The following is a 17,826-nucleotide window of genomic DNA, read 5'->3' on the forward strand; positions in this document are numbered from 1 at the left end:
CTTGGCTCTTTTCCATATTTCCATTCTGTAGTCTGAGATAATATGCACTTAAGTGCTGACTGGAGGGACTTTGCTCATTTGGATGAGAAATCATCCATAGAAAAGTGTCCATTCTGGGAATTCTGCATTCCACTAGGTTAGTGTGAGTTGCTACTTGTCTGGAGGAAGTAAATCTCTGAGCTGTGAGTTACTGTAAACATCTTTGATGTGGGCACCAGGCATCAACTGACATCTGATACTTACCCTAAGAATTTAAAAAATGCTTTATTGAGTAGAATTGTAGGCATGATCACAAGACATCTTGTTTTGTCCCCCACCCTCCGAAGCTAAACACTATTAAAACTCCCAAATCATGACTGGATAAATAATTCATGAAGAAACAATTTTAAGAAGATAATAATGAATAAAATTATGTCCAGAGCTGTAGCTAATAGCAAAGCTTATTTAAGATCACATTTGTCTAGTGCTTTTCATCAAACAGCAGTATTACATAAACAATTTCATTTGCTCTTCACAACAGCCCTGTGAAGTAGGCAATTTCTTTCTTTAGGAAATGAATCTAAACTGTGCAGGGTCACAGTTGGGATATGGCAAGTTTAGAAACACAAGGTCTTTGGGCTCCCCATTCTATGTTTGATTTGGAATTATTTGCTAAAACCTCCAAAAATGTCTCATTTTTACAGGGAATGATTTACATACTCTGAGCTCTGCTGTTAAGAAGCTATGGTACTGGCTAGTACATAAATAATACCTTCTCACAGTGGGGTTCCCTGGTGCTTTCAAGTAGCAATGATTCACTATTGAATTTCTGCAAAGCTTGTGAATATCAAGTCCATTTCTCTCTGATGGATAGATTGAAGCAGGAATCTAAGCTATTTTTTCATGGTCACCCATCGGGGGTTATGTCTTGAGAGATCCAGCTACATGGCCCTTCTCAAACAATCAGATCAAACTCCCATTCCCTAAAGAATAGAAAGAGAAAGAGTAAACATTTAACGAAAGGACCCAGTTTCTTCAAAATTATTCTTTGAAGAAATAGCTCTAGATTCATTCCCCATAACTATTTCTGATTCTCAAAGAAAATATTTGGAGAAGAGCCTAATGGTTCACAAAGTTTTAGAGAACATGGACATCTTCAAAAATCTCCCGGGGAGGGTCAAGTATGTCAGTACCTATAAACAAAAAACTGAGGCAGCAGAGTTCAACAGGACCTGTGATTATCTATTCAAGGAAACTAAACATCAAAGATCTTCTTTTTCCTTATTTACTCTGTTTCTGTAAAGGCTTCCTTCTAAAGCCACAAAAGGAGCTTGGAAGGGAAGGTTGTAGCTTTTCACCTTAGTGTGCCAATGGCCAAAAACAATCCTGGAACTTGTCTGACTGGCTTGAAGGAGGCACATAAGTAAATAAGGCCTGAGTAAACAAAAGAAAAACCTGCCAGTTCAACACCTGGGGAGTCAAGCATCATAGGCCATCTTCCCCGGGGAACTGGCTAATCCATTCCCATCCTTCAGATGAATGCAAAATGTCCTACCAGAGAAATGTAATTTATTGTCACGTTGGCAGCAGCGACTTAGGGAAGGAGTGGAATAAAAGACACTCTATCTAGTGATGGGGACCCGCTGTAGTAGTAAGAGACTAAGTACCTTAAGGGCCTGGGGAGTTCTTAAACCTCTCTGGCAGGAGCATGTATTGGCCTTTCTCTCATGAATGGGGGTCCTTCGCATCACCTTGGGCCGTTAGACTTTGGCAAGTCTGGGGATGAAGCAAGGCTGCACATGTTCATGAGAAGAAATGACCTTCCCGTCCTGAATCTCCTTGGTGATGGTGCATATTTTTACTAGTATCCGGGACGGGGGTCCACAGACGTTGTACCGCTTGAGTATCCCATTGGGGGCTGAGGATGTGAAAACCGGGGCGGTGCATTCCACGGTGCTGGGCTTGGAGGGTGTGCAAGTGGAAGGCTTGCATTGGGTGGCACACGGGTTACAGGGAAGCCTGAGGAGAAAACAGAGTTTTACCTATGATTGAGGAAGAGCAATGATGGCTATGAAGAAAAATGGAAGTGGGCAAAGTTTTCAACAACTTGTCCTTCAAAATAAGTGCTTCCAAGTGTTTATTCATTTCGTGTTGTAGTCAGTGGAAGAAAAAAGAACCAGGTCGGATCCACTGGGGAAAACAGCATCCTAGCTTGAGAAATATTATGCTAAGTAAGCTTCCGATATGGCCAATGTCAGAGCATCACGGGACTCATACTGCAAGGGAGTCAAAAACTGCGGTGGAGTCCAGCTCTGTCATTTACCAGCTGGTGACCTCAGGGAGCTCAGTTAACGCTCCTGAGCTTTAGCTTTTCATCTGCAGAATGGACATAATGGGAACTAACCTCACAGGATCAACAGTTAAGGATCAACAGATAAGGAACAAGTTGAGGAACAGAAATGAATCAGATATTTTTCTCATGGGAAGCTAGTCACATTGCTAGTGGTGATTTGCATCCCATCTATGAAATCTTTAGATGTGGAATCTTCAAAGTGCCTTCTGGGCCTCTATAAATGAATAGTTTTGAGAGAATTGGAGTAGTAAACAACTAACAGTAAACACCTTTTGTAATACATGATCTTACTTTGATAACAGGAGGCACTTTGAAATATTAAGGTGATGAAATCAGTGAACATTGTGCTAGCATGATGGGGACATGCCTGTTTGGAGAATGCTGTGAGCTGGGTGCAGTAGCGCATGCCTATAATCCCAGCAGTTTGCGGGGCTGAGGCATGAGGATGACAAGTTCAAAGCCAGTCTTAGCCACTTAGGCCCTAAGCAACTTAGTGAGACCCTGTCTCAAAATAAAAAATAAAAATAAAAAGAGCCCAGTAACCACCCCCCAAAAAATAGAAACAAAAACACCGTGAACAGAGAGCTCACTGATGTGATGAGTTGGGGCAGGTCGGTGTCCTTTGCAGCTGCAACTAAGCATGCATTTGTGTTCATCTGGACCGAGTGACTTCCAAAGTGTTCATATTCCAGGTGAGTTGTTAATGGGTTTGTTAGCTTATCATTGTTTTAAAAATACAACTTTTTTTTTTTTTTTAAAATGATGCTGAAACACACCTGTGAATACACTGCTATTGACATCAAGAACCAGTAGCTGGATGCAGTAGGGGTTTCAGCTGGGCGGCGTTTCCCCAAAGAGACCAGGGTTGTCTTGTTTCAACTTGGCAAAGTCAGGCATTCATCTCGGTGGGGATGTAACAGTGGCTAGCAATATATATCTTTGGGAAAATCCATTTTTATCTAATAATTTTTAAAACTCTAAGAAGCTAAGGAATTACCTTGTATACTGGCTCTTCAAAGCAACTCAGTTCAGCCTATACCTCAAGTTTGGACTAGGTTATAGTTGTAGTCTCGCAGGGTACAGCTTAAGACAGTGTGCCGAGGTCTCCATTCAGAGCTTCCCAGCACAAGCAAGAAGCTCAAAGTGCAGTCCTCTGGATACCAGTGGCAGTATATACATGTGTGCATCTTAGCATTTTTTCTCATACAAGTTGTTTTCATTTTACTTACTTGCAGTCTGAGCTCTCCAGAAGACTGCGATATGTGGCAATCTCACACTCCAGCCGGGACTTAATATCCAGCAGAATGTCATATTCCTGGTTCTGTCTTTCCAGGGCACTGCGGATCTCTGCCAGCTGAGCCTCCAGATTATGGACCAGACTTTGGATCTGGGCCAGCAGGGTCGTGTATCGGGCCTCAGTCTCTGTCAGGATGCATTCCTGGGAATCTCTCTACCAGGGAGGAGGAAAAGAAAGGTAGAATTTACAATAATGACTCCTTTGAGCCCAGGTCATTGTTTAAGTCATTGAAACCAATGATTTCTTTGTGATACTGGTAATGGATCTCCAAGCCCTTTTATTACCTCCTAACCATATAAATCTAAAGCAAAATGGCCAATTATATTAAAGCTTGTTTTCTTTTATCATCCCTCCCCCCTCTTTGTGTTTACTTCTCTTCCTCTTATTTTTGGACTTCCTGATAATCTCCTACCATATTCTGCTACTTGTAATAGAAAAAACAAATTCAACTCATTGCACACCCAGGTATTAAAAATGCATCACCTCCCAGTGGCTTGGGAGGGTAAGGCAGTAGGGTCACAAGTTCAAAACCATCCTCAGCAATTTAGCAAGGCCCTTTCCCAAAATAAAAAAATAAAAAGGGCTGGAGATGTGGCCAATGGTTAAATGCCCCTGTGTTCAATCTCCAGGACAAAAAAAAAAAAAAGCATTATCATGAGATCTCATTCAATAAGTTCTTATACTGAAAAAGGCAGTGAACAATGTTTAACCATAGACATTTCCCTCACTGGATCAATTCCTTATGTAAAACATAGAAGTTGAAAGTGGGATTTTTCAGTTTTAGTAACCAAATATTTATACCCCAGTTGTTTTTTTGATTTGTTTTTAGTTGATAAAACTGAGGTTAAATGAGTTGCCTAAGATCATATGACTTGCAGGTTACAAAACCAGCGTAGGGCCAAGTCTTTGTAATACCTTTCATAGTTGGTCATTTCAGTAATTTCTTACATCAGAGAGGCACTGTAATGAGGTGGAAGTGGTATTGGCTGTGGAATCTGAATTGTAGCTCAGACTCATTTCTTCTGTGACTTTGGACAGGTTACTTGGTGCCTTAGGATCTCAGTGTCTTAATGTGTCAAGTAGGTGAGAGGACACTTATTTTAGATTCTTCTTGGGAAAATCACTTTAGCTCTTAGAACCTCATCAGTCAAGTTGGATAATAATTATACCACCTCCCTCATAAGATTGTTTTATAATTCTAATATGATAGCTTATAAAAATGCTCTGCATATATAAAATGCTTTCCTAGTGTTTTCCAAAGTGTACTCCATTATTACCATGAAAAACTTAAAAAAAAAGAGGGTCCATAGTAAAACAAGTTTTGGAATGCCCAATACCATATACCCCCTTTTTGGAGATTCATGGTGTATATCAGCTTATTAAAGGCTTATGGGAAGCCAGTATGTTTAACCTTTGTTTAATTGAGCATTTTCCCCTTTTTTGACTATGAAGTCCTTTCTTAGCCATAGACCCTTTAACCAACGGAGGAGCTGTTCTGAGGGGCAGAGTTTGGGAAGCACTGTGGCAGACACACAGGTGCTGCTGCCATCCTTGCTGAGCTAGGCTTGGTTAGCATGCTGGGTACCATTCGGTGCTGGGCCTGTAGTTCCACCTCCAGAGCATTCACAGTACGTCTCAGTTCTGCGATTTCCTTCTGGGAGCACTGCTGCTGTTGAGAGCTGGTCACCACTTGTTGATTCAGCTCCTCCATCTGAAACACAAAGTCCACGGGGATTTTGGAAGGAAAACATGACCCATGAAGGGCCCTTGGAAACACATCAGCTTATTGCTTTTTGACTTTTCTACTCTGCCTACCTGGGCGTTGAACCATTGTTCCACATCTTTACGGTTTGTCTCCATGATGGATTCATACTGACATCTCATTTCTTGTAGAATCTGGTTTATGTTGACAGAAGGGGCTGCGGTTACTTCAATGTTGAGTCTGTCCCCAAGCTGTCCCCATAAGGAGTTGATATCCTATGAAAAGAAAAAGAATGTGAAGTTACTTGGTGAATAGATGACCTTCTGATGTCTTTTTCGGTCTAACAGCAAGAATTCAGCTTAACCGCATTGATCTAAATTACAGTCCACAATAAAGGAATCAATGACTTACAGTAGTATCCAAATGCCATAAAATGATTTACAGCTATTTCAAATATGTGCAAAATTAAAAGGAATTGACTAACAAGATTAGAGTTTCAAAAAAAATCTTGATAAATTCTAGGGATGGGTAACAGAGGTAGCAACATAGAGGTGAATTGATAACGAGAGCTCATAGTCTCTATGATACATATATGGGCTTGTACTTGTACCAATTGTAGGGAAATTGCAACATCAGAGGATTTTTCTATCCAAGTGGCCCCAGATATTGTGTAGCAGCCAATGAGTTTGAGATACATTGAATCCATAGTACATGAAGAAGCAGCTGGTATTATCAGGGCTAAAAGCCTGAGTAATATCTAATGGGAATGCCCTTTGTCAAGCACAATTCAAAGGAACTCATGCTCATTTTAGAGGCTTAGCGTGTATTGACCCTCTTGGTCTTTTTCTAACCTCTTGGTGACTGTTTTTGAGGCAGAGGAGCTCCTCCTTCAGAGACTGCACTCGCGCCTCCAGGTCAGCCTTACTCAGGGTCAGTGCATCCAGGATCTTCCGTAGGCTGTTGGCGTCAGCCTCCACGAGTTGGCGTAGGGACACCTCAGCTTCATAGCTTCAAAAGCCAGACATGAAAAGAAAGGCATTAAAAAGAAGATGGTGCCAATCCAGCCAGGCAGAACTCCCTTCCATGTTTCTCTCTGGGCTTCTCATTCTATTGCTATGGAGAGTTTTATTCTCTTTAGAAGTGAAACCATCTGATAAATATCATTTGATACATATCATACTTAGTTATTATGCCTAAGTTAGTTGGCCAGAGTGATGCTACAGTGCTATTCTTGGAGATGAGGGAATTTATCCCTCTTCCTCTGCCCCTAGAGGCAATGCAGTGTTAGTAAGAAGAGTATTAGGGTTAGGGGTCAGGGACTAGCATCTACATTTTGGCTGTGTCTTCCATTGGTTGTATGCTTTTGGATAGGTAACTTCCTCATTACACCAGTTTTCTTACTTTAAACTGAATAACAGCATATTATCTATTTTACTAAGCTGTTTTACTAAGCTGTACAGCATATTATTTATTTTACTAAGCTGTTTTACTAAGCTGTTACGTTTTTACTAAGCTATTTTACTAAGCTGTTATCATGTAACCAGCTGTTAAGCATGTAATCAGATAGCTCTTATGTTAGAACTGTAGGTCCTACATATACAGGTGAGGGTTACCAATCTTAATTATTTACTGAATTTTCAGGTCTCTTTGGAGCTAGTGCCAACGTGCTCTGGAGTAGGAGGCTTAGTAGACATGGGAACAATCGTACTGGGATTGCTTAGGTCTGACTCAGGGGTAAATTTTGTCATTGTGATAGTGCTGGGTGGGCTTACTTGGCTCTCAAGTCATCTGCAGCCAGTTTGGTGTTGTCAATTTGTGAGACCAGCCTGGAATTCTCAGCCTTGGTACACAAGATCTAGAATTAAGAAATTGTACACACAAATGAGACAAACACCAGGATCTCCTTCTTTTAAGAACCGAAGAGGTTGTGTGTGTTTCAGTGAATTAGGGGAAGGCAAGTTAAACTTTTTATAAATCTCCAGAGCTATGTTCAAGAAGCTTGGGAGATTTTGGAAAACCAGAGGTTTTGTTATTTTCCTAAAAGATCAGCAAAAAATTACATACGTAAAAACGTTTGCATATGTTTTTCTGTTAAAAATAGAAAATCTATCCCAAATATGCCTAACATACCACAACCCATTAGACTATAAATTCCATGAAGGAAGGGATATTTTTAGTTCACCCATATTTTTTTTCAGAACCTAGAACAATGTCTAGGTGCTCTGAAAATATTTGTTGAACAAATAAAACTGAATGAACCCAGATGTGTAGTAACAGCAGCATATCACTCCGAATAAGAAACTTAGGTATCGGAACAAATGATTTGAATAATGTAAAGATGATTAAAATGAGCATAAGAGGAGAAAAAGGTGGAATGGTTCCAACACAGATTAAAAACTAAACTGTTTAGAAACTTACTAAGGAAAAATTTATCTTTTAAGAGCCCTGCTTTCTTATTTTTTTAATGATTACTTATTTATTTATTTTTTAATTTTTTTTATTAGTTGCTCAAAACATTACAATGATCTTGACATATCATACATTTGATTCAAATGGGGTACGTAATCTTAATCTTATTTTTCCACGTGTACAGATTGCAGGATCACATTGGTTATACAGCCACGTTTATTTGTATCAAAGAAATGGGAACCACTGGTTGTGAACCTGATTTGGTCCTAAGCTATCTAGTTATAATGGTAAAGCCTATCTCTGGCAATAGGAAAAACTCTAAAATCCGAATGTTACCTCAAGTTGACAGTTAACTCAAGAGCTTTTCTTATTCTTCAATAAACATTTTTTTTCAGCATAAAAAGAACTAAAACTGCTAAAGCTTAGCAAATAGCCATTGCTTGGAGACTATAGATTCACAACTGGATTAAACAGATTGCTGGATCTCACCTTCTGCTGGAGCTCCTCGATGGTGGTGTAGTAGGACAGGTAATTAGGACACAGGACAGGGAGCTCTTTGTTACGCTCTTCCTGGATTCTGCACTCCAGTTCAGTGTTCTCTCGTTCCAGCATTCGCACCTTTTCCAGGAAGTTAGCAAGGCGGTCGTTCAAGATCTGCATGGTCTCCTTCTCGTTACTGTTGATACCTTCACCCATCCAGCTGCAGTCATCCAGAGAGGGATGGACACAGAAGTTGCTTATGAGGTAGATGGGGGTGCGACAAAGGCGATGAGTGGATTGGCAGACCTGGCTCTGGGGAGTTCTTGGTACATGGGCAGTTGATTGGCAGCTGTTGTTAGCAGACATGGTCCTAAAATTTGTAATCCCAGAGCAGTTTTGGTTTGAGGTTGAAGAAGAAATAGTTGTTCTAGAGCCCTCGGTATCCACAGCGTGTGTCCAGCTTCAGTTGGTCTCCTCGTCTGTGGTCACCGCCTCAAGCACCCTCCACTGAGTCTAAATCCCAAGCTGTTGGCTGTCTCCTCTTTGAAGTGCTTATATAGCCTTCCCTAGAGGTGGTGTCACAATAGGTGGGATGTTTTGCTTTCTAATGTTTATATCAAATCCCATAGGAACACCTCATTAGTCTGCTTTTTACTTGCCTGAGAAGAGTTACTTGTCTCATAAAATGGTGCATTTAGGTGGTTACTAAGTTATTACCCATCGTGTCATTGGATCCAGAGCTTCACATTGTGTCTTCAAAAGGAACTGTCGGCACAGTCCTCACAGCATCCATTATTAAGCAGGTGTGAGTCTATTAAGTTCATTAAATCCTCGTTGACCTCACCCCCTGGAATTGACCGGGAAGAAGTCCTTCCTTCTTTTCCTTTCTTCAGCAGAAAAAGGGAAACTATGAATATCTAATAATAATTAGTGAACTTAGAAAATAGGATTTTATCTTGTTCTGTCCAGCTGATTTTTCCACTTTCATTGTTAGGACATGGTAAATGTGGATTAAAATATTAGTCTTAGATAGGCTCTTCAATTTTTTTCTTTTCTTTCAGTGCTGGGGATTGAACCCAGCAACTCGCATACACCAAGAAAGCACTTGATCACTGAGTGACACTGCCAGCCTTTAAATTAGGCTCTTTTTAAAGGTCATTGGCAAATTAGTGTTTTAGCTTTCTAGGTGGAGTATGAATGTTAACAAGATATTTCTTGGAAGAGACTAATTACTTTTTGATTGTCCAAAGCCCACACTTTGTAGCACTTTTAGTGCTCAGTGTTTGCTGGGGTATACCATTAGCTTACAATTATCATGCTGTTGATTTATATTTGATGTTTAAATATGATCTGAAGGAAGGTATACGTGCTCTTTCTGAGTATTTTCTTTAAAAAGTTACTTGATTCTGAACCTTTATGGGGGCTGGAGGGGAGAATCCTTCTCTTGTCTTTTTCAGCTTCTAGAGGCTGTCCATGTCTGCTAGGGTTCAGACAGGTGTCTTCCAAAGGTCAGCCTTTGGTGCTAGTGGGAGGTGATTCAGATACGAAAAAAAATGAATCATAAATGTGTTCAGAGAAAATGCAAGATAATTATTTTATGAATATGCAGTCAGAAGGCCTTTTCAATAGTGACTCAAAATGGCACCTGTAAGAGGTGGGGCCTCCTGAGAAAAAGCTAGGTCACAGGGGGCATCCACTGGAAAGGATATTGGACCCAGCCCCATCCACCCCCTCTTTCTTTGCCTCCTGGCTGCTATGAGACAAGTAGTTTCCTCGGCCAGATTCTCCCACCACGATGTACTACCTCACCATGGGTCCCAAAGAAATGGAGCTGGTTGACCATAGACCGAAACCATGAGCCAAAAATAGACTTTTCCTTCTTATGAGTTGTTTATCTCCCATTTTTTTTGGACAGTGATGGAAACCGTACACAACATCTTTGGCTTGTGACCCACTTCCATCTCCAAAGCCAGTCAGGACTCCTTCAGTCCTTCTCACATCACATGACTCAGACACAGACAACTTCTGCTTCCCTCTTACACATTTGAGGACCCCTGTGACTACATGGGGCCACCCAGATACTCCAGCCCAATCTTCCTCTGTTGTCTACTGATTAGCAACTTTATTTCCTCTTTGCCATGTAGCCCCCTAATTTTTAATAGCATCCACACATATGAAATATGTAGGAATAAATGTAATTAGAAAGGTATAAGATTTATGTAAATACTATGTTAACCTAGACTGAAGGACAGAAACCTAGAATAAATGGAAAGATACATCATGTTCTAAAATGGAAAGACAGTATTCATCATTATAAAAATATTAATTATCTCTATGTTAACTTAAGTCTCAATAATGTATTAAGATCTTCCCAAAATAGATGTCATTGTTTTCAACTAGACAAGATCATTCTGAAATTTTATGAGGAAAACTGAAAAATATGAATAATTAGGAAAATTCTGAAAAAATAGTCCTTTCAAAATATTAACATATATTTTGAAACTTCGATAACTAAGATAGTGCGATATTGATGCATAAATTGTTGGGCAGACCAGACCAAAAGAATAGACTTAGAAGTCTAGAAAAAGACTCTCAAACAGATTGGGATTTAGTATACGATAAACAGAACACTTACATACAAAGGGAAAAATGTAGACCATCATCTGTGTTCTGGGGATGATTCCGTACCACTCTCCAGGGTGTAGGGAATGTAGGAATAACACCTCATGCCTCATAGCAAGACAAATTACAGGTGGATCCAAGACTCAGATGTGAACAAATGAATGTGTTCAGAGAAAACACAGGATAATTATTTTATAAATTTGCAGTCAGACTTTCCAAAATTGACTCAAAAGTAAGAAATCATAAAAACTGGACAAATGTGACTACATAAAATAATAGTGATTGAACACAACCAATAAAATTAGAATACAAGATGAAAACCCGGGAAAGAATATTTGCAATGATATTACAATGAGTGACCGGAAAGAAAATACAAAAGACACTTAAAATAAGAAAAAGTGCTTGATGTCACTTGTAGGCAGGAAGATGTGAATTTAAACTATACGGAGGTATTATTTTATTTTACACCTTTCATATTAGAGAAAAATAAAAGCTTGTCAACAATCAAAATGTTTGGGAAAAATCAAAGTTTGGTAACAAATGTATTGCCTGTGCATAAATACATGCAATTACTATAATGTTAGTAAAATTAAGACAGTGTGATATAGACATAAAGATTGGCAAATAGATCAAAGAAAAAGAATATAGGGTCTAGTTGATTTTTTTTTTTTTAGCAGTGAGAATGAGCCTAGGGCAAGTTAGGCAAGTGTCTACCACTGAGTTACATTCTCAGCCCTTTTTATTTTATTTTTTTAAATTTTGAGGCAGGGTCTCATTTGCCTTGACCTCAAACCTGTGGATCCTCCAGCTTTAGCCTTCTGAGTACCTGGGATTATAGGTGTGTTGTATACATTGGGTGAGTTGATTTTTGACAAGTTTCTCAAAGCAAGACCATGAGAATGAGAAAGCCGTTTCAACAAATGTTGCTGAATCAAACAGGTGATCAATCGCATAGGAAAAATCACATCTTGATCTCGACCTCACCATTATTTAATAATTCTTCTAATTCAAGATTGATCACTTACATGTGAAGTTTGCAAGTTTAAAGTTTTTATAAGAAAGTATAGAAGACTATATTTATAACCTCGCGCTAGGCAAAGATTTCTTAGCACACGGAGGACACTGTTAAAAACAGATTGGACATCATCAAAACGAAAAACTGATCAAAATGAATAGGTAAGAAAGCAAAAAGTCAAGGCATAGACTGGGTGAAAGTATTCTTTCTCTCTATCTGTATTATTAACATAGAATATAATAAAGTTATTATATAAAAATTGATTTAAACCTCTTCTGAGCCTCTCAGTATATTTATATTGAGTTTTAATCTCTTTAGAAGTGAAAGCAAGGACTTAATTTATAAATATTTATATATAATATATATATATATATACATTTTCTATCTATCTGTCTATCTGAATACACACACACCTGATAACAGAGGGCTTTTCCCAGGACCCAGCAATTTCATTCCCAGGTATCTGGCCAAAAGAAATGAGTATATTTGTACCCCAAAGACTCGTACAAGAATGCTTATGGCAACTACATGGAGCTAACCCAATGCTTATAAACAGGACAGTGGATCAACAAGCTGTGACATATTTATTTAATGTGGACTAGTACTCAACAACAATAAAGAATGAACCACTGCTGCTCATAACAGCATGGAAGAATCTCAGGAATGTACTGAGCTAGAGAAGCCAGGCACAGGAAATACAAACAGTGTGCTCTTCACTTACACCAACCTCAAGGGCAGGAAGACTTGTCTGCAGTGTTGGGCATCAGAACAGTGGGGGAGGTGGGTTGGCTGGGAGAGCGTGAAGGAAGGTTGAAGGCTGATGTTCTACATCTTGACCTTCTATTCTGTCTTGATCTGTGTGATGATTATAGAAGTACAGGTGGGCTTCAAACCTCACAGGACTGTGTATTTTCAATTGATGCATTTTATTGTATAAAAATTAAACCTTAAGAAAGTATAGTTAACCTTAAAATTAAGATTTAATGCAACTGTGTAGCTACATGAAGCTTCACTACTTTGTTCCTATGCTTAAACTCTAAATTGATCAAACATTGTCATGAAAAATGGGAAAATCATGTATGTGCTAAGAGAAAATGTGATATTCTTTTAAAATTGCATAAAGAGGAACGTCTTTTCAACAGCAATTCAAAATTAAGGAACCATAAAGATTGATGAATTTGACTCAATAAATTAATAGTGTTTGAAATAGTTCATAATCTCAAAAATGTACAAAAAAGACTGGAAGGATATATTTAATAATGTTAAATGTCAAATGTTTTACATTTTATAGTTACTAATAATGATGGCTATTTTCTTCTGTATGCCTTAATGTGTTCCAGAAATTGATTGGATCATTTTCAGAATCGGGGGTGGGGGGGTGGGGGCAAAGGCTGAAAATCATTCGTGTTCCTGTATTTTTCTATCTTTTCACTTTTCTTCTCCTCTGGCATCTCACAGGTAGGGTTGTTTCTTTCTTTTGCTACCAACTTCTTTATTTGTACCATTGATTTGATTCCTTATGATTCCTTCAGGGCCATGATTCATGAATTATAATTACTGTTATTTTTATTTGATACCAGGGATTGAACCCAACCACTGAGCCACATCCCCAGCCCTACCTCCCCTTTTAATATTTTATTTTTGAGACAGGTTCTTGCTAAGTTGCTTATGGCCTTACTATATTGCTGAGGCTGGTTTTGAACTTGTGATCCTCCTGCCTCAGCCTCCTGAGGCCTTGGGATTACAGTCATGGACCACTGTGGCCGGTATGTTTAATGAATCACTCCCCTTTTCTTGCCTCTTTCATTTCTTATTTACTCTCAATCAACGTTACTTTCTCTATATGCATGTTTTCCCCTAAAATATGTCTTATCTATAACTATGAAACACTTTCTGCATGAAGACAGCTTTTGCCTTCTTTTCATTACTTAACTTTTTGATAGAGCAGTGGGTGACCTTTATTTTTCCACTGTCCACTAATTCGTTAATTTTTTGGCAATCTGGCTATCCTGTGGCCATTGCACATGGTCTTTTTTAATTTTTAAATTTGTTTTAGTTAGTTATACATGACAATAGAATGATATATTTTGATATATCATTCTACACTTTCTCATTTTTCTGAGTGTATGTGTTGCAGAATCTCATATATATATATATATATATCAATCACACAGTCACATATATACATACATACAGTATTGTCTGTTTCACTCTACTGTCTTTCTTATACCCACATCCCCTCCCCTCCCATCACTTCCCTCTACCTAATCTAAGGTAATACTATTCTTCTCTAGTGCCCCCCTCCTTATTGTGAATAAGCATCTGTATATTACAGAAAACATTTGGTCTTTGGTTTTTTGGGATTGGCTTATTTCACTCAGCATGATATTCTCCAACTCCATCCATTCACTGGCAAATGCCATAATTTCATTCTTCTTTAAAGCTGAGTAATATTCCATTGGAAAAATATATATATTCCACATTTTCTTTATCCATTCATCTATTGAAGGACACTGAGGTTGGTTGCATAGTTTAGTTATTGTGAATTGAGCTGTATAAACATTGATGTGACTGTATTACTGTAGTATGCTGATTTTAAGTCCTTTTGGTATAAACTGAGGAGTGGGATAGCTGGGTCAAATGGTGGTTCCATTACATGTTTTCTGAGGAATCTCCATACTGCTTTCCATAGTGGTTGCACCAATTTTCAGTCCCACTTGCAATGTATCAGTGTACTTTTTTCCCACATCCTTGCCAACATTTATTGTTGCCTATATTCTTGATGATTGCCATTCTGACAGGCGTGAGATGAAATCTTAGTGTAGTTTTTATTTGCATTTCTCTAATTGTTTGAGATGTTGAACACTTTTTCATATGTTTGTTGATCGGTTGTATTTCTTCTTCTGTGAAGTGTCTCTCTGCCTTTGGCCTGGACAGAGCCTTCTGGGAAAGGGGCTGTGCAGGACAGAGGAAGAGGGCTTTTGGGCTGAGGGTTAGAGAGGGAATCTGCCTCCGAAGGTCTAGCAAGGGCTCCATGAATGGCAAATAAAGCCATGTGCTGCAAAAAAGGAGATTTCAGCCAATGATGCACTGAATGTGTGATGGTGGTCCTGCAAGATTATACTGGATATGAAAAGGTCTATTGCCTAGTGACGTTGCTGCCTTTGAAATGTCAGAGCACAGAGTGTTCCTCATGTGTTTTGATGATGCTAGTGTAAAAGACCTACTCCATTGTTAGCCTTATAAATTATATCACATACAATTATGTATAATATAATAAACTGCTCTTGCCGATTTTATGTACTATGCTGTACATTTTATCATTATTTTAAAATATGCTCCTTCTACTTACAAAAAAAAGTTTACTGTACAGCAGTATACTGTGCTGCATTGGAAGCAGCCTCAGATCTTGCATGGACTGCAACTCTTCATTGCATCAAGGGACCACGATGAGTGATTGCCCAATATCCTCTAAATTTGTGTAAGCACCCTCTATGATGTCCATGCAATGACAAAATCTCCTTAATGACGCATTACTCAGAATGTATTCCTGTCCTTAAGTAGCACACGGCGATGCTGAATACACACTATGAGGAGCAAGAGTCCCATGAGTCATGGATGCTTCTTGCAGGTAAGGCTCAAGGCCCATTGTGGGCTGTACACAAACCTAGAATATAACGCTTTTGTTGTTGTTGTTGTTGTTGGCTGTGAGTGATGATTATAATTTTTATATAACACCAAGTGCTAAAATTACTGGCGTCTTGTTAGGTGAATTATTAGTGCCATGAAAATATTATATTCTTAACCAAAGATTAGGATTTTCCTAGAGTCTACTGAATGAGATCTCATTACTCTACCAGGAAGTGCAATTGCCATTTCAACACTTGACAACTCAGAGGAATGCCTACTATATATATCCACATGGAAAAAATTGAAATTTCTGCAACCTGGAAAGCTTTCAATGATTGAATCTCTTGCTCTACTTATAATTTATTCTTGGTTTGCCATCGTCATCAATTGCTTTGTTGTAGATTGGTTAAAACTAAAGTATGGGGAATGAGATTGATCACATTATGTTATATGCATGAATGAATATGGCATATTGAATCCCATTATTAAGTATAATCATAATGCATCAATAAAAAAGGTAAAAAAACTACATAGTATACAGTGATACAGATTCATATCAATAATAATTTTGATCCATATTTTTCCAATAAATATAAACACATTATACCACTATTAAAGTAGAAATATATCTAATGGCCTTAGTATTTTAGAAGTTTTAAATTACTGCTGGAAGATAGAAAGGAAAGGTCATTTGGCTTGTCCAAGTGAAGTATGATCAACACAGTTTTGCCCTCAACCTTAAAATCATTAGAGTGGGTGCATAACCCAAGAACATGTCAGATTTGGAATTAACCTGTCTTTAATGTAATCTTTATTATAATACTACGCAAAGATAGCTGTAAGGAAACATGAGAGGTCCCTAATTGGTCATCTAATATTAAAGAAATTTTCCCATTTTGATTCCACTTTGACTTTACATAAACCTAGGCTGAAAATAATTCTGACTGACTATGTACAAAAAGATAAATTGACTGTGCAAAATATCATACATAATGGACGGTAGCTGTGGTATTTTTTGATAAGAAGCTTGAATAAAGTTTATTGGAAATGGCTATATGTGCTGAAAAACTGTTAAAGAAATACTTTTGCTACAATCTTAACACCAAAATAAACCATGACAAAGGCAGAGAGCTGGTAGTAGACTGTACCTCAGATAGAGCATTAATCTCCAGGATGTATAGAGAACTCAAAAAAATTAACAACAAAAAAAACCAAGTAACCCAATTAATAAATGGGCAAAGGAACTGAACAGACACTTCACAGAAGAAGAAATACAATTGATCAACGAATATATGAAAAAAAATGTAAACATCTCTATCAGTTGGATAAATGCAAATTAAAACTACACTGAAATTTCATCTCACTCCAGTCATAATGGCAATTATCAAGGCTACAAGCAAAAATAAATGTTGGCAAGGATGTAGGGGAAAAGGTCCACTCATAAATTGGTAATGGGACTGCAAAATGGTACAACCACTCTGAAAAGCAGTGTGGAGATTTTTTAGAAAACTTGGTATGAAACCACCATTTGACCCAGTCATCCCACTCCTCAGTTTATACCTGAAGGATTTAAAATCAACATACTATAGTGACACAACCACATCAATATTCATAGCAGTTCAATAGCCAAGCTATGGAACCAACCCACGTATCTATCAACAGGTAAGTGGGATAAAAAATGTGGCAGATATACACAATGAAATATTACTTAGCCATAAAGAAGAATGAAATTATGGCATTTTCTGGTAAATGGGCGGAGCTGAAGACTATCATGCTAAGTACAATAAGCCCATCCCCAAATATCAAAGGCTGAATGTTCTCTCTGACATGTGGATACTAACTCAAAATAAGTGAGGAGGAGGGAAGAATAGAGATTCACTGGATTAGACAAAGGGGAATGAAGGGAAGGGAAGGAAGATGGGAATAGGAAAGATAGTAGAATGAATTAGACTAACTTTCCTATGTTCATATATGAATACATGATTAGTGTAAGTCCACATCATGTACAATCCCCAAAATGGAAAGTTTAAGTCCATGTATGTATGATATGTCAAAATACATTCTACTATCAGGTATATCTGAAAAGAACAAATAAAAAAATTTTAAAAAAGAGAACAGGTGGCAGAGATGCCTGTGAGATTTATGTGGTGGAACCTTCCAGGTGACTGGGTTTTGTGATTTTTATAGCACTGTACTATCATATTTTTCCCAATTTAATTAGCAGTGGAATAATAGTGTTTGAACAGTATTTCATGGGTTTATTTATCTGGAAAAAATTTTATTTTGAGTATTTTCACAACTTTTTAGAGCAACAGAATGATATGTAAAAATATCTAACA

General features: G+C 38.1%; 1 protein-coding gene across 1 annotated transcript; it reads right to left on the reverse strand.

Annotated features, from left to right (window-relative positions):
• Window positions 1–1,739: 1,739 nt before the first annotated feature.
• Window positions 1,740–8,586, reverse strand: KRT39 (keratin 39; the record flags this gene model as incomplete). The annotated part of the gene is made up of 7 exons (XM_081272122.1): window positions 1,740–1,998; window positions 3,562–3,782; window positions 5,215–5,340; window positions 5,445–5,606; window positions 6,183–6,339; window positions 7,104–7,186; window positions 8,230–8,586. 7 exons carry the CDS (start codon window positions 8,584–8,586, stop codon window positions 1,740–1,742), a joined length of 1,365 nt encoding a protein of 454 aa, XP_081128248.1.
• Window positions 8,587–17,826: the final 9,240 nt, after the last annotated feature.

Source organism: Spermophilus citellus (assembly GCF_964194105.1).
Source record: "Spermophilus citellus genome assembly, chromosome: 17".
NCBI lineage: Eukaryota > Metazoa > Chordata > Mammalia > Rodentia > Sciuridae > Spermophilus > Spermophilus citellus.